This window comes from Marmota flaviventris, chromosome 2 (genome assembly GCF_047511675.1).
Source record: "Marmota flaviventris isolate mMarFla1 chromosome 2, mMarFla1.hap1, whole genome shotgun sequence".
NCBI classification, from domain to species: Eukaryota; Metazoa; Chordata; class Mammalia; order Rodentia; family Sciuridae; genus Marmota; species Marmota flaviventris.
Window position 1 is genome coordinate 202376749 of NC_092499.1, and position 24728 is coordinate 202401476.

The 24728-nt window shown below is 61.6% G+C and overlaps 1 protein-coding gene across 1 annotated transcript in view; it reads left to right on the forward strand.

Moving 5' to 3' along the window:
• The window catches only part of Ntsr1 (neurotensin receptor 1), a 33054-nt gene extending 22204 nt beyond the window's left edge, over positions 1–10850 (forward strand). Inside the window, exons 2-4 of the mRNA XM_027954114.2 lie at positions 8170–8371; positions 9524–9614; positions 10601–10850. Of these exons, the coding sequence (XP_027809915.1) occupies positions 8170–8371; positions 9524–9614; positions 10601–10850 (543 nt within the window). The remainder of the gene's footprint in view (positions 1–8169; positions 8372–9523; positions 9615–10600) is intronic.
• Positions 10851–24728: the final 13878 nt, after the last annotated feature.

Below are 24728 nucleotides of genomic sequence, written 5' to 3' on the forward strand. Positions count from 1 at the left end.
CCCAGCTTCTCAGCCTTGCAGTAGTGGCAGGAACATGGCCTGGGCCTTCTGAGCCCCCTCAGGGAAGCGAGGCTGAGTGCTGGGCACAGCCTGCCCTGAGGGGGGACTCCCGGCCTGCCCTCTTCCCAGCGTCTAGAAACAAAGCCTGGGCATGTCCCACCCAGGGTCCCCACCTCACACCCAAACGCACCGAGGAGAACCATGAGCATGGAAAATCGTTAAATACGAGATAGAACCCTCCCTGTCTGCGAAGGTAAAGAAGAGCCCGTGTGGCCGTGACAGACAAGTGGGCATGGCCTCCAGTGGTCTGCGTGGAGAGGGAGGCTGCCGTGAACTGGAAGAGCACCCTGCAGCCCCTCTGGGCCACGTGCCCCGGGGGCTTCCCGCAGCCAGCGGGGCCTGTGTGGGGGCAGTGCCCTGGCTCCTGGTTGCTCTCAGGGCACCTTCCTACAGCCCAGGGGACGGGGGACAGAGGCACCATGTCACGTATCCCAGGGGAGACCCCATGCCTGGTCATCTTGGGAAGAGACGGGGCCCAGTTTTGTCTGAGCTGGATCCAGTACCCCTGCACTGAGGGCTCTGCGGGACGTGGGTGCCCACTCCCAGCCCTCCCTACTCACACCAGCCACCCCAAAGCCTCTTCCGGCAAGAGAGGACACTTGGCTCTGTGTCCACCTTAATCAGATTCACCTAAGCAGGACGGAGGGCTAATTCTATTGAAAGGCACAGAGAGGCTGGGGAGCCAGATGTCCACGGGGAGCACAGGGACCAGCTTTGCCGGTGGAAGGCAATTAGACATTGGGAGGAACAGGATATTTGCTGCCCACACAACTACGTGGCAAGAAAACACTCAAAACTGTGGGGCTGGTGGTTCAGCTGCCAGTGGCCACGGGAGCCAGAGAACCCCAGCAACCAGCCGTGGGTGGCAGGAGTGGGCAGCCATATCCCTGTCCTTTTCCAAATGTGTATGTGACATGCACAGTGAAGTCCTGCCTCCCCATCCCAGCTGAGGACTTGGCGCAACTCCGGGAAGCCCTCGGCCCCACGCCGGGTCCCGGCCCTCCTGGCCTGGAGCAGGGAGCCTCAGCAGGGCTTGGGTAGTTCAGCTTCCGCCTGGGCTCGGGGCGTGGCTCCGCACCCCCACGCTGAGTGAGTCACCCCACTTTTAATCCTTCAGACTCAAATTGATGCCCTACAGTTAAAAAATATGGACAGGGCTGGGGCTGCAGCCCAGCGGCCGAGCGCTCGCCTAGCACGTGTGAGGCCTGGGCTCCACCCTTGGCACCACACAAAAATAAAGACGTGCTCTCCATCTACAAGTGCAACGAGGTTTAAAGGAAGAGGGAGGGAGGGATTGCAGACAAGGCTCCTCCAGCTCCTCCTCCTGGCTGGGCGCAGCAGCCAGTTCCCAGGGGCTGGGAGGCCAGGCGCACTCCTCCACGGGGGAAAAGGGCGGGGCCAGCCTGAGGGTGGTCAGCCCACCCCAGCCCTGACCAGCTGAGAGTGGAGCACCCTAGAGGGACGTGGAGCCCTGGTCGGAGAGACACAGCCGGTGGCAGCTTCCTTCCCGCTGCGGCTCCAGGCCGCGGGTCAGAGGTGGGGCCAGGGCCTGGGCGGAGGCGCCCCCCCCCCCCCCAGCTAGAGCACTGTCCTGGGCTGGGAGCATCCTGCCCTGCTGACGCCAAGCGCCCATGTGCGGGCAGCGTCTGTCCACCTTGAAGGTGCTGGGAAGACCCACAGCCACTTTCCGCCCTGGCTGCTGCTCCGCACAGTGTCAAGGTCTCTGGATAGCCTTGTCCAGGCCCCACACCCACCCCTCCCCGCCGGGGAGGCCCTTCCCGAGGGCTTAGGGTTCGGCACAGGTGGAGGAGGCCAGGGCTGTGGGAAAGGCCATTTCCCTAATCCGATTGGGGCCTCTGTGCCGAGCTAGTGGTCTCCCAGCAGCCAGGCTGGTGCCAGGCCAGCAGCACAGACAGGAGCAGACAGGATGTGGCTTCTGAGGGTTTTCTCTTCTGCCAATTCTCGCTCAGATGGTGGCCGCTGTGGCTCCAGCTCTCAGGAGCCCACGTCCAGGGCCGCCAGCTGTGCGGAGGTGGGGAGGGCCGTCCTGCAGAGGGCCCAGGCTGCTCACCGCTCCAGCCTGGAGAAAGGCCTGCCAGCTCCCTGCCCCCTCCAGCCAGTCTGCCCTTTGCGAAGGGACTGTCCATGGTGCTGACCTCCCAAGGCTCCTGGGGCTGTGGCGTCTCTAGACTGGGAGCCCAGGCACTGTGCCACCCTGGTCCAGAGATTCCAAACTGGAGGAGGAGGACAGCAGGTGGGGCGGAGGGGGGGGAGGACAGGAGAGAAGTAGGTAGAGGCTGCGGGGCAGGTGCCCAGGAAGGACACCCCGGGAAGAGGGCTGGGTGTGCCCCTGCAGGCCACAGCAGGGCAGTAACAGCTCCCGCGGGCAGAGCATCTCCTGGGTCCCCAGGAAGGCGGCTGAGGTGGCGGCAGCTTCTACCTCACAGGGTTGACACATGTCCACTAAGGGGGTCCAGCAAGCCACCCCAGTGGTGACCACAGTGTGTGGTATCAGCATGGACGGAGGTGGAAGCTAGGGAATCCAAACGTTATTTCCATATTGAGCCCGGATCTGTGCACCAGAGCTCCGGCGGTGGGGTGGACAGGTTGAAACAGGCCGCAGAGCTGGAAGCTGCCCGTGGACCGCAGGGCCCCTGGGGTAAGAGGCCGCATCCTCTCCTACTCCGCCTGACGCTGGCTCGGAGATGCCAGTGGCTTCTGTGAGTGGAGGGTCAGACCCAGGACCCCTTCCTGGAGGCATCCACCAGGCTCCTCCTGGACCCAGGTCTGTGGTCACTGCTGACTGAACAGCAAGGCAGGCTTGATTTGACCTGTCCTGATTGCGAGGCTAGTGTCCACTGAGGTCGTGCACCCCTGCTGGGCTGAGAATCCCACGACTTTGGCTTCCTGGTCTGGCAGCATGGAGTGTGAGCCGCGGCCCCTCAAATGTCCGCACAGAAACTGGGGCAGCACAGTGTCCCAGGCTGACCCCTCCTGAGCCACCTAGAACAAGGTCATTCTTATACCTTCAGTCCTCCCCCTGGACACCCACTCACACAGGATCCTGCCCTCAGGCATCTGTGGCTCTCTGGGCTGGTTTTCTTTCCCTCCCCACCCCCAGTCCTTCTCGGAGGACCAGCACTGGGCAGTCACCTGGACCATCTCACTCCTGGGAGATCCTGGCCAGTGACACCTTGAGCGACCCCTTCTTGCGCTCCAGACACTAGCATCCCACCTCTCAAGTGAGAATAGACCAGCAGCACGTGGACTCCTTCTGCCCAATGTCCTCCCTGTCCAGGAAGGAGTGGTGGCCTGGGAGGCTCTGGTGTGACCACGGGGCTATTGCTCACCCTGGGGCACCTGTCACAGGAACTGCCTGAGAGAGGCAACCCAGCCGCCTCTGTGCCTCTGTCTGATGTTGTGGAGGCCACTTGGACTGACCGAGCTCCCTCCGGCTCCAACTGCACAGGAACCGAGAGCCTCCCGCTGTCACCCACCCACCCGCTCGACCTGGTGGGCTCTCTGCAGAGCCAGGCTGTGTGCCCGAGGGCCACACGTGAGCCTCCACACTGCACGCTGCCCAGGCTCACTCTTTCCTAAGCCACAGTCGCAGCCACCTGTCCCACGGTGTGACAGACACAACTGGCTGGCCAGCCTCAACGGTGGCCTGTGAGTTCCGCACAGCTCTCCACTTCAACCAAGCCTGCACCTTGACACCCCTGGCCTCAGTGTGGTGGAGGAGGAGAACGGGCAGTCGCAAGACCCTGGACTTGCCCTGGGTCAGCATTTAGAGGGGCACCGAGCTAGCCTGGCAGGGGCTGGCCATCTACTCTTGGGGCCATGGTGTGTCCCAGTCTGACTGTCCCCATGTGGGAGGCCTCTTGTCCCCCGCTGCCTCTGCAGGGACCTGAAAACCTCCTGAGCCCTGTTTGGAGCTTCACCCTCACGTAGGAGGTTGCTGAGCCTCGAGGCAGACAGTGGGTGGGACTGTCTCTCCATCTATACGCAAGAGCAAAAGGCCCCGCTGCAAAACAAGTTCCTCGTCTGCAGAGGATGGCCGATGGCAGTGGACCGCCCACCCCGTGTCTGTGGCTGTGTCAGGTCTCCCACCTGCCTGTGCGCCTCTCCTGTGGGCAGACATGCTGAGGAACCTCACGAACCCACCCGTGAAGGAGGCCCCCACAAGCTCAGACCCACACCCCGCTCCAGCTGACCCTGAACTCCTCTTTACCATTTAACCCTTTCACTCCACCTCTCTCCCGCCCCCAAAAGTCCACACGAAGGAGAGGACAGAGGCATCGCTCAGAGCGGCCCATGCCAGCTCCCCACCCTGAGGCCGCGCCTGCCCCGTGCCAGCACCCTGGGACAACCCTGGTGTGTCGGAGGTCAGAGATGCTCTTGGCACTTGAGTGAGTAGTTGTTAGTCTCCCTTTTAGAAAGGAGACCGTGAGGCTGGAGTCTACCCAGGACCTGTCCAGGGCCCAGCTAGCCAGAGGACAGGCTGGGGCTTCCTGCGGGCTGGGTGCCGTCCACACGGTAAAGGCCGTGTGTGACAAGCCACAGGGGTGAAAGCCACAGTTCCTCCCTCAGCAGGGAGGCCCACTCCCCCACTGACCGCCCACCCCACTCTGCGCTGCAGGCTTCACAATTAGGCAAGAGACATGAAATCCAGCCGCCTGGGGAGGAAGGACGGCATTGTCTGCTCTCCACCAAGACGGCCGCACTGCCGAGAACCCAGACCCCTCCAGAAACATCAGGCCAGAGTTAAAGGATGCAGAAACGCAGAATGCACGATTGTGATGTCGCACTACAAAAATCAGTTGTTTCCATTCGCTAACAGTGAGCCAGCTAGAAAGTCATCAGGAGAGCAGTTCATTTGTAGTAGCTACCAAACCAGGTAAAACGAAGTCCCCGGGGGTCAGTGTGGCCAGGGAGAGAAAGGTCTGCACACCTGCAAACACAGAGGGACCGAGAACAGTGGGAAGGGGTCCGCGGTCGGGATGGCAGGAGTCCCTGCTGCTAAACGCCCAGGCAACCTTCAGGTCAGGGCGAATCCTCCCAAACTCCCACTGACGTTTTTCACAGAAATGAGGAAACGACCCTGGGGGGCCCCCCGAACCGCCCACGTAGCCTGGAGGAGGAGCAGAGCTGAGGCCCCACGGCCCTCAGCGCAGACCACACCACAGAGCGGCCGAGTGGGTGGCACAGCGTGGCGCTGGCACAGAACCAGGCCCACACGGGAGAGACGGAGAGCTCGGGGACCCAGCCCCACGCGTGTGGTCGGCGGACAGAGAGGCGGGCAGCAAGGCACGACGGCCAGGTCCCTGCGGTCAGTGGTGCTGGGAAGACAGTCCATGTGCGGAAGAACAGGGTCCCACCGTCTGTCTCGCCACATGGGAAAGAACTTGCAGCGGGTCACAGAGCTGAGCGCGAGGCCCGGAGCCAGGCGGGTGCCAGAGGACACTCAGGCGCATGTCCCCAGCACGGGTCCTGGTTTCTGGGCTGTGTCACCAAAAACATAAGAGACAAAAGCAAAAATAAGTAAGAACACCTAAAATTCAAAAGTTTCTGCACAGCACGGGAAGGACTGCAGAGGAAGGCGTGTGCAGCCTGGGAGGAGACGCAGGCAGGCTGTGGATCTGCCGAGGTGACCTCCAAACAGGCAAGGACCTCGTACCACTCCTCAGCCAAGAGCCAGCGTGGCGAGGACTCCCGAGGCCACGCTCCGTGAGGACACCAGATGGCCAGCAGGTAGGAGGAAAGGCAGCCGGCATCATACATCGGGCAAATGCAAACCAAAAGCACAGCAAGACGTGACTCACAGTGAGGGCGTGGAACAGGTGGCCGCCCCTGGGAGTGTGCAGAGGGGAGTGCCACCACGGTGCTGGTACAAAGGTATATTGTACCGCCTTCAGGGAAAGCCACACGGGGATTCCTTAGGAGCTTAGAACAGTCTAGGACCAGGTGGTCTCACTGTCGAGTAGCTATCCACTTGTGGCAGGGACGTTTGCCCCTGTGCTCACCACAGCCAAGACGTGGGGTGATGGTGAGAAAAGGTGGAACACTACTCAGCCCTAAAAAAGAAGGAGATGCTGCCACTTGGGGTAATGTGGGTAAATCTGAAGGAGATGACACTAAGTGACAGAAGCCGACATGGCCAGGAGACTGCGTGACGGCACTTGAAAAGTTGTCTCAGAAACATGCAGGATGGCAGCTACCGGGGGCTGGGGCTGCATAACGGGTCTGTTGGTGAGGAGTTGAGCTCTCGGGGTTGCGAGGTGCATGCATCTGGGATTGTGCACCTTGGCTAAGAGAGCTGGTCCCGATGGCCTGATCACAGAAAGGGGATGACTGCCTGCCGTGGCGGGTGATTGGCTTGACGGTGGTGACCAATTCACAGACACAAATGTCAAAATGTACCCTGAATACAGGCAGCGGTTGTTGGTCCCCGCTAACAGTCAGTGGAGCCTGGCACAGGGGCGGGAAATGCTAGGGGAGACATCCGGGTGCATGTGAGACCTCCGTGATCTCCGCTATGATCGTCGCAGTCTTCTTTCCACCTGGACTTTCTTGGTGCTGGACCACTGAGCTGGGGCACAAGTTCCAGGAAATAAGTCAACCTATCTTCAGCAGGGAAAGGAATACTCATTCTGTTCAAGAAACAATACAAGTCTAGGAGTAACAGCTGCAAGCACAGTGGGATCCAGGGGCTCCCAGGTGTCACGAGTGGTTTTCTCTCCCCAGTGCCGGCTTCATTCCTAGGCACTTCTCCCCAGCGGCTGCAAGATGGAGTCTGCAGCCACAAGTGCTGTTTCCAGTTCAATGAGCCCAGGGCAAAGCCTGTGTCCTGCATCAGACTAATGTGATCGGTGCTGAGATGACAGCACAGTGGTCACTTGTCTGATGAGGGCCAGTCCAGGGCTTCAGAAACGTGCTGGTGGCCATTTCCCTATGGGGAGTGGGCAGCTCCCCAGGAAAGGAGACAGAAAGAGCAAGAGCCCTGTGGCCCAGTGCCCACCGCCATGTTAGTGTCCTGTTGCCTGGGGACCAGGAGTAGGGACCGGACGCGTGCAGGAGGGAGCCTTCCTCCCAGCCACGCCCTCCTGCTCCTCTTCAACCAGCCCCAGAAGGGAGGCTGGAGGGGCAGCTCCCTGGCGGAGAGCAGGGCTGTCCACACACCAGGTCAGAAGGTCACTCCCCCACACCCCGGCAGCTTGTCCCCTGTTAGGCAGAGTTTGAGCCAATGGGCCCAGGGTGGGCTCAGGCCTCCTCTCCCTGAAGGCGCCAAGCCCTCCTGAGTGGGGTCTGGAGCTGCCGTGCGGGGACAGGGCCTTCAGGGTTGCTTTGGCCAATGCACAAGAGGCTCAGAGAGTGAACCTGTCCATGTTCTAGAAACTTCCAGCATTTCTGGGCAGCTGTTCTGGGTCTCCATGTTCCCTCCCCTCCTTCACAGGTCGTGGCCATTACTGTCCTCCACAAAGGGCACCAGGCCCGGCACTGAGGCCACTGCTGGCCAGCACCTACCTCTCACTCCCACTGGGGCACGCCCACTGGTGTGCTCTATTCCCGTGAGGAGTGGTGCCTCCAATTCAGGAGGTGGCATGGCCACTCTCCTCTCTGGACAGGCCTGGCCATTAGTTAAACAGATGCCCAGGAAGGCAGTCTCAGCCTGCATCAAATCCAGGTCCTGCCACCTCTGAGCCGGTGGCCTAGGCTGGTCCTTGGTCTCTGGGACTCCGTGTCCCCAGGGGAGGTTGGAGGTTGGAGGTGTGGATGGGGCCAGGTGCTGGGAAGAAGGGCTGATGCTTCCAGCCTGAGAGGCCGCGGGTGGGGTGACGGTCCACCTAGGGTGATGTGAGCAGTCAGCACACAGGGTGGGACCTGTCTCCGTGGAGCAGCCACATAGGTGGGGCTGCAGCTGTGGACGTGACCTGCCCAGACCTGGGAGCCAGGTGGGGCGGGCTGGGGACACTGACGGGGAGTCGGCTCGGGGCTGGGGGTCGGGGCACTGGAGGGCCAGGCCGCCTGGCCCTGTGTGGGTGGAGCGCCTCCCGCTGCAGGCCCGGCTGGCCTCCTGCCCAGGCTGACGCCCACCCTTGCTCCCTGCAGATCAACACCTTCATGTCCTTCGTGTTCCCCATGGTGGTCATCTCGGTCCTGAACACCGTCATCGCCAACAAGCTGACCATCATGGTGCGCCAGGCCGCCGAGCAGGGCCGGGTGAGCACGGTGGGCGCCCAGCACAGCACCTTCAGCCTGTCCGTCGAGCCCGGCAGGATCCAGGCCCTGCGGCACGGCGTCCGGGTCCTACGTAGGTGACCGTGGGCCCTGGGGTGGGGCCAGTGTCGTGGGACCCAGAGTGGAGCAGGGCTTGGGGACATGGGACAGAAGCCAGGGCGGACGCCCGGCCGGGTGCTCTCCCTGCCTTCTCTCCTTCTCGCCGCCCCCAGCCCGTGGGGCGGGGCCTCTTGCTCACAGTCAAGAGGGCAGCAGAGGTGGAGGCCAGCCCTGCACGCTGGGGACAGGGGCTCTGGGGATGCAAGCTGGGCCCCGGCACTTTCAGACAGCGATGAGACGGAAGAAGGAATCAAAGCCAGTGACGAGGCCCCGGGGCGGGAGCTCGGGGAGTCCCCCCAGCTCAGCTGAGGACAGCTGTGCCGAGGCCCTGGGTCGGGGGTTCTGGGCGGAGGGCGGGCTGCATCCTGCTCCTGCACCTCGGGGTGACTGCGGGTGTGAAGCGAAGGAGTCAGGGAGGACCCTCATTCCAGGTGCCTGGACCGCATTTCCGTTTGCCAAAACCAAACCTCAGCTCCTTCCTGGTCCCGGCCCCTCAGATTTGTTCCGGGGTGTGGCCAGGTCTCCGGGGACTTGCCCTGTTGAGTCCCAAGTGCAGCCACTGCCTTGCTGGCAGGGAACCTGAAGGCCAGCCCTGCAGCCCCGCAGCCCAGAGCCTCCCGCCCAGGAGCTGGGGCAGGGCTCACGTGGGGGCCCAGGCTATGCCCAGAAGCAGCACCTGTGGAGAGGACTTTTCCAAACGCTACGTCCCCTGGAAGGCACTGCCCCCACCTCAGTCTCCCGGTCACTGAAGCAGAGTGACGGGGACCTGGTCCTGAGAAGGGGTCTGAGGGCTGCCATCAGAGGAGCCCTGGCCAGCCAGGGGCACTCCGGCCCAGGCAGAGCCACCCTGGGGATGTCACTGGTGGCGATCCCGTCAGTGCCCTGCAGGTAGCCCGCGGTGGGCTCTGCGGTCAACACGAGGGTCTCCATCTCGTCCTTCTTTTGCAAGGCTGTTCTTGCTCCTCAAGGTCCTTTGAGATTCCTCATGAATGTCAGGACTGGACTTGATGGGATCGCGGTGAGCCGACAGCTCGCTCTGGTAGCCCGGGCAGCTTAGGAACATGTCCCCCTCTGGGCGCTTGGGACATCTTCCTGCATCTCTTTGAGGCCCCGCTCTGTCCCTCAGGCGCTGTGGTCATCGCCTTTGTGGTCTGCTGGCTGCCTTACCACGTGCGGCGCCTCATGTTCTGCTACATCTCTGATGAGCAGTGGACCCCGTGAGTGCTTGGGCCCCGAGTGGGCACCCCCAGGGCAGGTGGAGTGGGCAGCACAGGGCAGGGCTGGGCTGGGCAGGAGAGGCTGTGGAGGGCGGTCAGGCAGAGGGGCAGCAGACCCTAAGAATCCTGCCACATTTACATTAGGTTTGAAGGGGCAGCTGTTGGGCCACCACAACCTGGGCTGGACCCAGGGACTCAATGGAGTCACACTCGGGGCTGTGACTTGTCACAGCTAATAACTGTGGACACAGGAGCAGGAATCAGGGGGAGGCAGACACACTTAGCTCCCCAGAAGCCAGTCACCTGGGAAACCTGCAGGCATCCCGACACCTGGGTTCTCCAGGGGACTGGTCACGGAGGCACACGAGGTGCCCGCTATCTGGCAGGCAGCAGCGTTCTGGGCTCCAGATGGAAGAGAAGGTGCGTGGCATACTCCCTACGTGTACAGAGAGTTAAGGTGCAGAGCCTCCCACCTGGCGGTGGTGAGGTCCTGAGCCACACACCCACCAGCAGGCCTTTCTCAGGCCACCGCCATGGCTGCAGTGTACACTGTCCCATGCACGTCAGGGCTGCCAGGTCCGCTGGTGACAGGTCCTTCAGCCTAATGGGCAGCCCTGGGTCAGCATGCCTGGGGTGGGACAGAGCAGGGAGGAGAGGGCAGGCCCGGGAAAGGCTGCTGAAACTCCCACCCGGCGGGGAGCGAGACGCCCTGGGGGGCAGGCGAGCTGAGGTGAGCCGTCCTGGCCAGGCTGCAAGTTAGGCTGGGGGTCAGCCAGGCCTTGGGTGCTGGGCTACAGGACAGTCCAGGTGGGCTGCAGGAGAGGTGAGGACCAGGATAAACGGAGCCCCTCCTGAAGAGGCCAGGTCCAGGCAGGAGTGCAGGAGCCAGACCCAGGTCTATTACCAGGCGTCCAGGCAGAACAGTGCACCTGCGCTGGCCACGCCTTGCCTGCGGGCGGCAGGATCTGAGCACTTCTCGCCCCCAGGTTCCTCTACGACTTCTACCACTACTTCTTCATGCTGACCAACGCACTCTTCTATGTCAGCTCCACCGTCAACCCCATCCTCTACAACCTGGTCTCCGCCAACTTCCGTGAGATCTTCCTGTCCACCCTGGCCTGCCTCTGTCCCACATGGCGACGCGGGAGGAAGAGGCCAACCTTCTCCAGGAAGCCCAACAGTGTGTCCAGCAACCACGCCTACTCCAGCAGCGCCACCCGGGAGACGCTGTACTAGGGTCCAGCGGGAGCTTCGAGGCCTAAGGAGGCTGGGAGCAGGCGGCAGCCCCACCCAGGGCCTCCAGGGCCCGGCCAGCGGCCAGCTCGCCTGGGCCCGGGCCCAGCACCCTCACCACAGAGGCTTCTTTCCCCGACCCCATCCCCGCTTCTTCATCCCCTGCCTTTATAAGCCAGATGGAGAGTTTGTTCACCTCCCAGATCCAAAATCAGCCTTTCACAGGACAGCCAGTGCTCAGTGGGGGGGCAGCTTCTTTGTCTCCAGGTTAATGGATGGCCAGAAAGGACATGAAAGGAGCCCCCGGGCCCGGCCTGGGCAGCTGGGCTGTGTCTCCCCAGGGCGCTTCAGTGCACGCACTAGGTCTCACCACAGGACCCCAGCCACCACCCACCCCAGGGGTGAACTGCCAGGAGAGGTCATCCAGTCCGGCATGGGCTCCATCCTGGCCTCCCTCTGCCTCTGGTTCAGGGTGAGTCCAGTTCAAGGTCCAGTAAGTGCCACATCCTGGGCCTCACACCCAGACCCTTCCGTGGGGTCAGACCAGCCCCTGATACTCTTCTTCAGGCCTGGGGACCATGCTGGGTGTGAGGGGACCCCTCCTACTTGCCCTCACCCTGGTGACCACAGAAGAAGCTCAGGCTCCAACTGATACGTCCATAAAGAGCCAGCCTGGACTCTCCAGCCCAGGGCCTCCCCTCCTGCTGGCCTGACGTTTCCCTCGGGGCCCTGCAGGGACATCCTTCAGGAGGGGCCGAGACCCCACAGGTGCAGAGGGAATTGCAGACCGAGCAGGCTGAGGACCGGCAGGCAGCAGCCTGGGATGGCTTTGGGGGCAGGGGGTGGCCTAAGCAGTGGGAGGGCATAGGCCAGGGCTGCTGGGACCATGTCCTGTGTAAGGTGCCAGGTGCCCAGGGCTGGCCGCAGGTCAGGAGCCCGCTCCAGGCACCCTGCTGGCCAGCAGCCCGAGGATGAGACACGGTTCATTTGTCACCAGCCGCCAGGCAGCAGCCCTGGCCCCAGGCTCCGGCGCCTGGAAGAGCCTGCCAGCGGGCGCCTCCCTGGTCCCTAGGAGCTGTCTCCAAACAGGACAGAACCTGCCCAGGCCCCCTGCTGAGAAGGTTCCTGAGCCCTGAGACAGATCCCAGGATGAGCTGCCTGGACCAGCAGGTGCAAAGTGCCAGGAAGCAAGACGGAGCCCGTTTAAAAGTAGCTTCTGCCGTCTTGGGTCCCCTTGCCCAGGAGGGGAACAGGTGGATGGGCAGACAGGCTGCAAAGCAGCACTGTCTTGGGACACAGGGATCCCGCTGTGGCCACCCGGCTCAGGCCACTCTGCTATCAACTGGAGTGCTCTTTGGACCCCACGGAATCCCGCTGTAAGCCCCATGACCTTTCAGGTCACCAAGGGCAGGCCCAGGCAAGTCAGGCCCATCTGCTCCTTCACCCCAGTGCCCACCACAAGGTCTGCCCTGCCCGCTCTGGGGTTCTGAGGTCAGGGCAGCACCACCCTAGGCAGTGGTGGGTGAGGCTGGGCGCTGGCACCAGACATCTGAGCACACTCACACAGTCCACCCAGAGACCCCTCCCGGACTGCAGATGTTGGCATGACTCCTCTGAGCCTCAGACTCCCGTCCAGGAGCAGGCCTGACCATCCCACCTCAGACTGCTGGGACTGTCCTGGAGATAGGAGGGACACACCCTGAGATAAGGCCCAGTCCACCAGAGCACTGGAGGCAGGTCTGCGTGGAGGGTCTGGGCTGCGACCAGTGTCTGGCTAGGTCATCATCTCAGTCCTGACTGCTGAACGTGGGTGGGCACGTGTCCATGCAGTGCCACACGCGCCCGTGACACTGATGGGATCCCAGCCCTGAGTGTTGTGGGCATGTCTCCCACAGAGACCAGAGTCCCATGAGCCCAGTGTTGATGGCAAAACCCACTGTGTAACTCCAGTGTCCCTCGGAATGTCCCCACCCCACCACTCTGCAGTTGAAGAAGCCCCCATATCTCAATAAAGGACCCTGTGGACCCCAAGTTGGACTTTTCTGTTGAGGGCCTCCGCCCACATCCCCTCTCTCACCCACTCGTTCCCATGGCGATGGCTCTGGCAGAGTCCTGCTTGGCATTCTTTTTTTTTTTTTTTTTAAACCAAGTGGTAATTTTTTTTAAATATCATTTTTATTGTTGTTGTTTATTTTTTATTTGGTGATGGGGATTGAACTCAGGACCTCATGCATGCAAGGCAGGCACTTTACCACTGAGCTATCTCCCCAGCCCCTGCTTGGCATTCTTACCAAGATGCATGGGCTGAGGACTTGGCTGGGGACCTGCCAGGGTGAGCACAGAGCCCCCCCGCCCCCTCCCCAGCCGCCGAGCAGCCTCCCACTGTTCTCTGCAGAAATTCCCCGCGCACAGTCAAAGTCCCTTCTAGAACTCTGGTTACGTGTTTTAAAATAGAATTACTGGGTCTGGGGGTGTAGGTGAGGGATAGAGCCTTTGCCCAGCAGGCTCTGGGCTTGATCCCCAACACCACAAAAAAAAATGTGTGAAATATAACAAACCCCTGGGTTTTAGCAAGTAGGATTCTCCTTAAAATAAGACGTCTGGCACAGACAGGAGCAAGGGCAAGGTCTGGCCGCAATGAGGGGCTGCCGGACCCCACGAGCCGTGCAGCTCAGCCCAACGGCTGTGCTCAGACCAGAGTGACAGCAGAAGACCCCTGACAGGAGGCCCACAGAAACCCGCCAGCTCCCCTGCCTCCAGGACCTGGCGCTGACCGCCTGCCTGGCCTCCCTGCCGGTCCACTGTCTGCTTTCCCTCACCAGGTTCTCTGCCCAGCGCAGGAGCCCCCACGACTTTTGACCTGCCAGGTCTCTGCTCCATCCCAGTCTCCAGGGAGCAAGGAAGGAGTGGCTTCTCCTGAGCGTGGGCCGTGCACCAGGGACAGAGGGGCATGGGTCCTGTCCACCTGCATGAGTCCCCAGTGGTACAGGTAGCCACACTCAAACATGCTCATTCACACTCGTACACGCTCACACACAGGCACACGCTCATACACATGCTCATACATGTTCACACACACACTCACACATACTCACACACACTCACGGCCCCCAGGCCAACAGACAGAGGCAGGGCCTTGTCCACAACCAAGTGCTGCCTTCTGTGGGGCAACAAGGAAGTCGTCCAGACTGCAGGCCTCCGGGACTCCTCCACCCAGTGTCCCTGGTGGTCAGGGGACCGGTCAGCACCAGAACCACAGGAGCCTGCTGAAGGTCAGCCTCCCAGTCCAGCCCGGCCTATGCAGTCAGCAGCCCTAGGGCCCTGGGACTCGGCCCAATGGGGAGTACCACCCTCAGCTCCCCAGCACCCCCCACATTCATCCAACACCCACTCCCCAGACAGGTGCTCCTGGGGCAGGTGTCCTCAAAGGGGGCCCGGCCCTTTCCTGAGAGGCAGAGCCGCAGCTGTGAGGCTCCAGAGCTCTGTGAAAAGGCCCTCAGTCCCACTCCCTCAGAGGCCTGGGGAGCTGGCCTCCACACTGACCTCAGAGGCACGTTGACCAGAGTGTCAGAGGAAGGAGACTCACGGCAAAATTCCAGCCAGTCATGAGAGGGAGGTTGAGGGACAAAGGGCAGGCAGCCCTGACCCCGACCACCCTCCAGGCCAGCCCACCAGGGTGAGAGCCCTGGCCGAGCCCTCCCACCCTGCAGGTCTTCTGAACTCAGCCCTGTTCCAGGACCTGGACAGAGGAGTGGGCAGGCTCACACCATTGCTAGGCAACGGGTGGGCTTGGGACAGAATCCTATACATACGTCTTGAACGCACTGGAAGGAAAAATAACACAGCCCCTCCCCTCCCTCACGGCTCCCTGCAATTATGATCTGAACCCAGTTCTTACCAGAACACCATGGAAACCACGTCCAGGCTGGATTGATGAAAGGAACACCACCCATCAGAGAGAGCCCGCCAAGGCGGGGCAGGAGGAGAGGCAGGGGCCAGCGGGGTGGACAGCAGACAGCACCAGGTGGGCAGGAGGCAGTCCAGCACCTGCCCTCCCAGGGCCTCCCAGCACACACAGGCACAGCATGCAGAGGATGATTGTGCACTCTCGAACACACACCCGTGTGACACTAGTGCACAATCTCATGTGGACACACACAGAAACGTGGGATGCAGGTGAGCGTCACATGCTCGCATGCACACGCCAGGGCACACACACCAAGAGCACGTGACCTGCACGCACGCGCCGGCCCTCTCACCCACAGGGCCTTGCTGCCTGGGCTGCCTGGCCCGGCTAGTGAGGTGGCTGGCAGAACCACGGGAGCCCAGGACAGCCTGGCCAGGCCCAGAAGCCCTTAGCTACTCGGGCCTGGGGCAGGACCTCGCTCAGCCACCCTGCCCTCCCCCACAGCTGCTGAGCACCAGTCAGCAGTTGGAGCCGGCTCCTGACGAGGAAGGCAAGAAGCCCGCAGCTCTAACACACAGGAACCCAGGGGAACTCATGCCCCTCTGCAGAAAAGAGTGGAATAGATCCCCGGCCAGCCACCTCTCCCTGAGGGTGATCACTCATGGGGCACCAGCCTTGCCCTTCACGGCCTCCTCCCTTCCCTGCCCCTACCACCCTATTCCTGGGGTCATCTCAGGCAGCTGACATTCAACCATGTTTCAGTCTCTCTGCCAGAGAGAAAGAGACCAGGGCCTCCCAACGAGCCACAGGTGGTGGCCACATGGGGACAGGAGCCCAGACACCAGATCTCAGCCTAGACTCAGGCATGGGTGGAGAGAGAGGGTGGATGGGAGAGAGCAGGGGAGGACACGCAGAGAGTGGGGAGAGGAGGAGAGAGGGGGACCAGGGAGGAGAAGGGAGGAGAGAGAGAGTGGGGAGTGGAGGAGAGAGAGGGGGAGGGGGGAGGAGGGAGGAGAGAGAGAGTGGGGGAGAGGAGGAGAGAGGGGGAGGGGAGGAGGAGAGAGAGAGTGGGGAGAGGAGGAGAGAGGGGGAGGGGAGGAGGAGAGAGGGGGAGGGGGAAGGAGGAGAGAGGAGGAGAGAGAGGGGGAGGGGGGAGGAGGAGAGAGAGGGGGAGGGGGGAGGAGGAGAGAGAGAGTGGGGAGAGGAGGAGAGGGGGGATGGGGGAGGAGGAGGAGGAGACAGAGAGTGGGGAGAGGAGGAGAGAGGGGGAGGGGGAGGAGGAGGAGTAGAGAGAGTGGGGAGAGGAGGAGAGAGGGGGAGGGGGAGGAGGAGGAGTAGAGAGAGTGTGGGGAGAGGATGTGAGAGGAGGAGAGGAGGAGAGGAGAAGAGAGGAGGAGAGAGGGGGAGGGGAGGAGGAGGGAGGAGAGAGAGAGTGGGGAGAGGAGGAGAGAGAGGGGGAGGGGGGAGGAGCAGGTAGGGGAGGCAGAGATCCGGATCCTTCTCTCCACCCAGACAGGAACTGAGCCTCTTGGTGCATGCAGCTAGCAGGACCGGGGCAGAGACTCCTGGGGCACAAGCCACAGTGCTGGGGTCTGGCCTGTCAACAGGAGCCTGTTTCCCACACCTGCCCTGAGACAGAGGCCCTGGCTGAAGTCCATCAGCCCACAGGAAGGGAACCAAGGGCTACTGCTCTCCCTCAGGGGCCAAAGGGGAGGGGTACGCCCTGGGGCTACAAAGAAATGGAGGGGCTCTTTCGGGGTGTGTCCCTCCCCTCCCTCTCCCCTGGGCTCCAGGCTTTGTGCTGGCCTTGGAGAAGGACAAGTCAGTCTCCCTCCTACACATCCGGGACATGCAGATGACACCAGCGCATCCTCTTGATAAAGCTGAATTGCTCGGCTCTGGGCAGGGGGCGCTTGCTGTGCCTGATAGCTGTTGAGGACACTTTCCCCCAGTAGATTTGGGGGTGGCTATGTCCCCCAATTTGCTTCCAGCCATGCATTACAGAGGCACCCAGAGAGCTGGTGCAAGGGGACAGAGCCCATGGTGTCCCTGTGTGCACATGACAGGCTGTCCTGGCGAGAGCCCCGTCCCTGGAGCAGTGGCCACAGATCCCACTGGGAAGTTCTGCCAGTGGCTCTCACAATGAATTCTGCTCAAATCCCTCTCGCTCTGAGAGCAGGGTCAGCGCTGGATGCGGGTGTCCTGCGTCCATCACCCACCTAAGCCTCACCTGGACTCTGTGTTACTCCCCCACGCTACAGACGGGAAGCTGAGGCTCAAAGGCTGTGGCACCTGCCAGGTCCAGGCAGAGCACACGGCAGGGCTACTGTCAGCTGTCCCGCCTGGAGCCCATGGAACATGCAGAGAACCTCTGGGCGCTGTCCTGCAGGGGAGGACGGACAGCTCCCCAGGGCAGCGGCGGGTCTGGGTGCTCCTGGTGCAGGACCCACAAGGAGAGGAGCAAGTCAGCCGCAGTCCTCCAGCCTGGCCAGGCCCTCGAAGCACCAGCCACGCCTCCGGGGCACGTGCATCTGTGGCCTCCAGGTCAGTCCTGTGCCCTCCCAGTCCCACCTGGGAGCCAAGAAGTCCATGTGAAGCCCCGACGGGCTCCTGGGCCAACTGGCTTCTAGGTCAGACAGACGCTCTGCCCCCTCGAGTGCCGGCTGAATGAAGCCACGTGGGTCCCTTTACCAGACGCCCATCCCACCACTCCCACCTCATGTGCCCCCGAAGGCCACCACTACCCCACATGCCACTCCAGAGCTGGTGACGCCAGCAAAGATCCCAGGAAAGGGCCTGTGCCAGAGAAGCAGGGCTGCCAGGGCCAGGGGCACCTGCGCACCCACCTCCCCAAATTAAATTGGTGGAGGGAAGTCGCCCCTGAACTCCTGCTTCCCTGGTGCAGCTCCAACCAACTCCAGGGGCCAAAGATCAACACCCAGCTCCCTCCCAGTCCCAGCAGCAGGGACAACCCAGGCCCGCCCAGCAGGATGTGCCCCAGTGCCCACAGGGTGCCCCGCTTGGTAGCACGTCTCCCAGCTGTCTGTGCCTCCCAGTGTCACCTCCCAAAAGAACAACTGTACTCAAGCCCTTGCCTCAGGGTGGTCCTCGGAAGCAGCCCCTTGGCTGGACCTTTAGGATTGGACACCAGGACCCAGCTGCCAATCATAAATGGGGGTCAAAGTCAGGGAGTAAAGAAGGAACAACCGGGGGCTCAAGCCTGTCTGCTGTCCCTCTGTTCAGCCCCAGCAGTCCACCTGCTGGTCACGCTGCTCAATCTGTCCAGAGTCCCCGTGACCCCTACAGAGTTGGCCCGGGTTCCTTCCACCTCCGTACTCTGCATCTGCCCCGCATCTTAGAGATGGCTCAGGACCTGCGCCCCAGCGTGGCCTCCCGTCTCCCTGACGCAGATGAAGCTCAGGGGACAGGCCAGTGCACAAAGGTGGACATGCAGGCTGATTCCTAGTCCTCGATTCTCCAGCACGCAGTGAGCCATCCCCCACCCTGCACCGGCGTGCCCTTGACACCAGCGCCCACCGTGGGATTGGCGTCTCTGGGCCACAGGTGGGTGTGTCACACACGCTGCAGAATTGTGCCCACAGCCGTTAGCATCTGCAGGAGGCTCCACAGCTCCCCTTTGAAATTGCTGGTGGGAGATTCCACATGCTTCTTGCTATGTTGGTCACCAGGAGCTCAGAGGAAGCCCCAATCTTCAGGTGAGCCCTTCCTGCCACTGGGAGGTGCCCCTGGCATGGGACACCAGCACTCCTAGAGTGGTGGCCGCAGACACTGCAGCAGGCCTGCATTGGCCTCAGCCTGCCCAGCTGCTTCAGGAACCAGATGGACTGGATTGCGAGGGTCACATCCCATGGGCACGAGGACAGCGGCTCCAGGCAGCTTGGCCAGCTCCCTTGAATAACTCTCCGGACTGCACTCTTCCGACGGGAGGTGCCCTCCACCTCCAGAGTGAGCCCGAGGACTGGACAGAGCCGGTAAGGATCCCTGTCCCGGGGCTTCCTGGGTGGCAGTGCTGACCGGAGCTCGCCCAGCTCTGGAGAAGCCCTGGGCACTTGTGCGATGCAGGTATCCCTGCCCTCGTCCGCACTGTGCTGCCTGAAATCCTGGCGCCAGAGCTGGAGGATGCGGGGACACCAAGGGCACTCGTCCAGAGAGGGGCAGCAACTGCCGGAGGTGGCCTGAGTCTGAGGGTCCCTCAGCTGCCCCACCGGCTTGGCCTGCGGGCTGCCAGCACTGGGCACAGGACAGGGACTCGGGTGGCATTGTTCTACCCTCTGCACCTCGCCACGTCAGGCCCCGGGGCTGGGGCCATCAGGGAGCTGGGGCCGCCCAGCCCCTTCCCCTGGTTCCAATCCCCCAGCCCCTCACCTCGCCGTCCAATTCACTGTGTACACATTCAGGAGATGGAAAAATCCCATTTTTTTATTGTAGAAGCAGTCTTTCTCGTGAAAAATTTGAATATGAAAGAGTACATAGTAGAGGCGAAGTCTGCGCGCATCCTGCCCAGAGATAATTACATTAACAGATGGGAGAACAGCCGAGAGCGCTCTGGCATCCGAGCAGCTGCCGAATGTATATATAGCCTGCGAGCAGATCTCAGGCACGTGCCGCGCTTCTCGCCAGCAGCTCCTCGCAGGGAGCTCAGGGTGCCCCCTGCCTCGGGGTGCACAGCGGCAGAGGCCTCTGTCCTTGAGATTCAGAGCTAAGATGATTTGCTAATATTTAGATGCTCTAAAAGCAAAATGACCTGTCTTGTGCAGTACAGAGATCCCGGTCCCAATGGTGTCAAGCAGGGAAGCAGCCTCGTTATTAGGACCCTGCCAGGGACAACATTAGGCAGCAGGTGGACTGAGAGGCCCTGAGGTCCCCCACACCCTGCAGCCTGCGTCTCGAGAAACAGCAGCATGACTGTCTATCCCCTCAGCAGGCGGAGCCAGGCCCCTCCACCCTGCACCCCCCTGCGAGGGGGATTCGGGGTCAGGGAGAGCCCACTCTAACCGTCCATCCCTGCCCTGCCCTGCTCTGCCTGTCCTTTAGTACCAGGGATTGAACCCAGGGTTACTCTACCACTGAGCCACATCCCAGCTCTTTTAGATTTATTTTGAGACAGGGTCTCATCAAGTTACCTGGGCTGGCCTCCCGAGTCACGGGAATGACAGGCGTGTGCCACTGCACCTGTCTCGCCCAGTTTTATTTTGACTTTTTTATGGGAATATTCAAACATACTCCACTCACTTCCATGTCGATGAGCTTAGACATCCCCCACCACCTCCTCACCTATTTCCTTTAAAGTAATTCATTCAATAACTATTGATGAGCACCTGCTAGGCGCCAGGTCCTGGGGATCAGGAATGAAGCAACATGGTCCCCGCCCTCATGATGCGTAGTGCGGCGGGTCCGATGGTAGCCCCTAAAGACATAACCAAGTCTTTCCCCACTGAACCTGGAAATGGGACCTTATATGCGAAGAGCCTTTGCAGAGGTAAACTTATTCTCAAGATGAGACCATTGTTAATTAGGATGGACCCTACATCCAGTGACAAGTCTCCTTATTAGAAGAAAAGAGGGCCAGCCACCCTGGCGCACACCTGCAATCCCAGCAACTTGGGAGGCTGAGGCAGGAGGATCTAAAGTTTGACGCCAGCCTCAACAACTTAATGAGACCCTGATTCAAAATAAATCTAAAAAGGCCTGGTAATGTGTCTCAGTGGTAGAGCACACCTGGGTTCAATCGCTGGCACTGACCCCAGGAGCAGGAGGAGGAGGAGCAGGAGGAGGAGGGGCAGGAGGAGGAGGAGCAGGAGGAGGAGATGACACGGGGAAGCTAGGCAGGACAGAGGCACTCAGAGCACCAAGGACCCCCGCTGGGAGAGAGGTCCGGGGCTGCTTGGCCAGAGCCCCAGGGAACAACCCTGCCTTACTAGGAACCTCTGGCCTCCCCAGCTGTGAGGAATGGTTCTGTCATTTAAGACCCCCAGTTGGTGGCACTTTACATGGCAGCCCTGGGGACCCTGCACAGGGGTCAAAGGCCTGTGAATGGACGGCGTTGCCAGGGTACAGGCATGACCACCCTGCAGGAAGTGGGCTGCTGCATTAGGCACCTGAAGCTCATCCCGCCCAGGAAGGGACACTGCTGACCACTCAGGCCAGGCCCCAGGTGGCATTCGCAGTGAGGCAAGAAAGCCTGTCCTTGGTGGCTGTCCTGGCTTGAGCCATCATCCATGAGCCATGTCCCTGACCACGGCGGCCCACACTGTCCTCCACAGCTCTGGGCCTTGCCTGGAGTCAGCCCCATCTGCTCCTAGTCACAGGCTGCATCGGCCACACCCGAGAGCCAGCATCTTGAGGACAACCCAGGAGCTGACCCGGGCTCTCGGCTGACCCCATGGACAACTTGGCCTGGGCCATGGGTTTATGCAGCAGGTTGGGAGAGTTTGGAGCTGGGGGATATTGGGGGGGCAATGGGCACGTGACCCTCAGCCCTTCACGTCCCCATGTTCATGCTCCAAAGAGGCTTCATGATGCAGGCACCTGACCGGCATGTGCTCAGGGATCTCCACGCCCACGCTAGTGGGTGCCCGTCGAGGGCAGCACCTGCCAGGACTGTGGAGCACAGAGGAACCAACAGGCACCTCCCAGCCCTGCAGGAAGTGTCGGGGAAGGAGAAGGAAGATGGAGTCGCAGCGCGGACCAGGGAAGCAACGACGCAGGGCCAGGAGGTTGAGAAGCAGGTCTTACGCACACCACCCGACAGTGACCGTCATCAGAGATCCTCGGCCCCCACAGCCACCTCCACGGTGACTGAGAAGCGCCTCTGGGGAGACATCTGCAGCCCTGCCCAGCCCACTCGGAGGATTCAGTGGACACACAAACCTTAGAGCCCCTGACTTCCACCTCTCTTCCAGCGCTGGCCCTGCAGGAGCTGAACCGCAGCACGGCCTGCCCCGCTGCAGGACCCCCCAGCTCAACAAACACCCAAGGACGGCCACCTGTCCTCCTCTGTGTGGCACTTCCTCCTGCGAGACCTCGTACGTGTGCAGGAGGGGGATGCGGCAGCTCCAGGACCCACCACGGAGCCTGTGGAGCCAGCCAGACTCACCTGGACCCGCCCAGCGACCTGGCCCACAGGCCCTGTGGAGTTGCCCACTGCCCCCAGCCACACCCACCTCGTGTCTCTGACGCTCCTCCTGGGGCTGTCCTAGGAGTGCAGTCCAACCACATGGGACAGACGTCTCCAGTAACACCTCCAAAGGGCCCAACAAACAGGTGGGACTCGTTTTAATAAACACTTAATTATCCTACTACCCTCCAAATATTGTCTCCTCAGCTTAGAATCACGATGAGAAAGTGCTGCTTCCCCGCTGCGTCTTTGACACCAGCATGGATTTTACGCTCCAGCACCCCTCCATTTAGACACTAAATTTGCATTGGAAATACTTGATCTGTGTTTGGATTTTGTAAATCACACAATTCAAAAAATAAATTCACATATGTTGCTCCGAACAACAGTAGTTTCCTGAAGGTTTTCAATGACTGGGGTGGAGCATTGGCCACTGTGGCTGGGACTTGGTGGAGGCAAATCACACATGATCTGAAAGGTCGCGGAGATGGCCCAGTCCCAAGCACAGGGGCCACCCACCCCTGCTGTCCTCTCCACGGCTTCCTGATCCCGATGTGCCCCTGCAGGTGCCTCTGTGCGACCAGGGCACTCCTGCCTGCCCAGCGAATCCAAGCACAGCTAGTGCCACAGTGTTCAGGACCAGGTGCCACCAGGCCTGGCTGCACCGGGGGACTGAGGCCCCAGGGCAGACTCCTGCTGGAAGCCCACAGCTCATTGGACAGGGAGGCAGTGGCCTTGGAGGGCACACTGATGTGACATGCTGCCAGCTGCAGCTGAGCCCAGAGGACTGAGTAACGCAGTCAGGGCATCAGGAGAGCAGGAGACCCAGGTCCAAGAGCAGCCCTCTTCACTCAGAAATGACCACCACTGCTGCCCCAGGGTGGGAGGGGGCTCTGACCCCAACAGGAGCCCCTACACAAAGGATGACCCTCCCTGACAGGCTGAGGCCTCTGCCGCCTCCCAACCCTGAGCCGGGCCTCTGCAGAGGCTGTGCAGGGGCTTTCCCCACATGGAGGACCTGTGGCCTGGCACCTGTGGGTGGCACAGTGGGTCTCCGGAAGCAGGCATTGTGGTCTAGAGGCTCATTAAGGACAGGCTTTCGGGAGAGAGCACTGGACGAGGAGAGGGGATGCAGCCCAGGTGCAACTCCAGGTAAGGCCCAGCCTCAGCCCCTGCTGCAGGGAGACTGAGAGACGCCTTGCTCCAGTTTCCCTGAGGGGCCGGGCTCTCTTGCTCTCACCCATCAGACAGTGGCCAAAGTGCCTGGGGGACAGAGCCACCAAGGGCCCGGTGGGTCTGCAGAGTGCCACAGGGCATCCGTCAGAGGCCCAGGCTCTGTGACCCACCCTAGGGGTGGGGGCCTGGAAAGGGAGGCCTTGCAGTTAGGCTGCCCCACACGGTCCCCAGGCTGTGTCGTTGCCTTCCTGGGCCTGGGTCCCTCTTCTGGGTCCTGGCAGCATCTCGGGGGGCAGAGGGAACGGGTGTGAATGGGTGCCTGCCTCTTAAAAGGGCTGTAGGGCCACAGCGTCCTGGTCTCCTCCAGTTCCGGCCATGGCTCCCGAAGTCCAGCCCAGCAAGGAAACAGCGAGCCTCCAGGCCCATGTGACTTTCCTCCAGGCTGGGGCCAGAGGGGTGGACCCTGAAAATGCCTTCCAGGCAGAGGCCGAGGGTCAGCAGGGACCCTGGAAGCCAAGACGGGCCTCTGTGGACCAAGGACCCCAGGGCAAGATACCCAGCGCTCCCACCCACAACCAAGGGTGGGGATGAACCCTGGAGAAAGACCTGGGGACAGACTCAAGGCTGAGCCTGGTCCCTGCTCTCCTTGATCCCAGAGGCCCTGTGAGAAGCCACTCGGTTCACAGATGAGTCAGAGCCAGCTCAAGCCCCAGGAGCCCATGGGGGCCACCCCCGGAGTCTTCCAGAGGAGGAGGGCAAAGGCCCAGGGGCTTCCTTCCCCTGGAGCAGGCAGAGAGCTCTCAGGCCAGGTCAGCTCCCTCCAGTCCACCTCCTAGAAGAGTGTGGTGCAGGGTCTCAGCGAGGGGAGGGGATGACGGCAGGAGGCACAGCCTGACCCCACCCAGGGAGCCTGAGCTTCCCGCTAGGAGGCCTCAGAGCAAGCCAAGCAAGCCAGGAGCTCAGCTCAAGGGAGTGTCTGCAAAACGGGGCTCTGGGAGCCGGGGTCTGCCCCAGGGCATGGCCTGGGGTGGGGGTCAGACACTGACCAGGCGGTGTCCTTGGCCACCGAGGCAGGGCAGAGCAGGGCAGGGCAGGGCAGCAGGAAGAGCTTCCATGTGACCTCCACAAGCCTTAGTCGTCACCTGGGGCAGCCCTTCAGGTGTCAGGTGTGCCCCGGGGGCGGGGGGGGGGGGCACTGGGCCTTATACCTACACCTCCCCCAAGCAGTCACTGGATGCAACCCAGGTAAGGCCAAAAGGGACAGGAAGGAGGGACAGGATCTCACCTCAAGCCTCTAGAGGCATGTAAGCAATAGGGAACATTATGACTTTCAGCATCCCCAAGAGCCACCCTGTCCCCAGAGTCACCCCAGCATGGCGATGGGAACCTGGTCCCCCACAGGGAGCTAGTCAGCGTGCACCCTGCACTGCTGGCTCTATCTGTCCACATCAACCATGTCTCTTGGGCCCAAGTTGCCCTATTCACCTCTGCAGGCAATCTTCCCCACCTGGTCAGCCATTCCTCTGCATTCGCGAAGGGCCAGCAGGGCTCAAGGAGGTGGTGCCAGCAGACCTGCTGACGCTGGAGGCCTGCCCCCGACTGGGCACAGAGAACACCCACCTCCTGTCCAGTGGTGTGGACCCCAGGCTATCTGAGACCG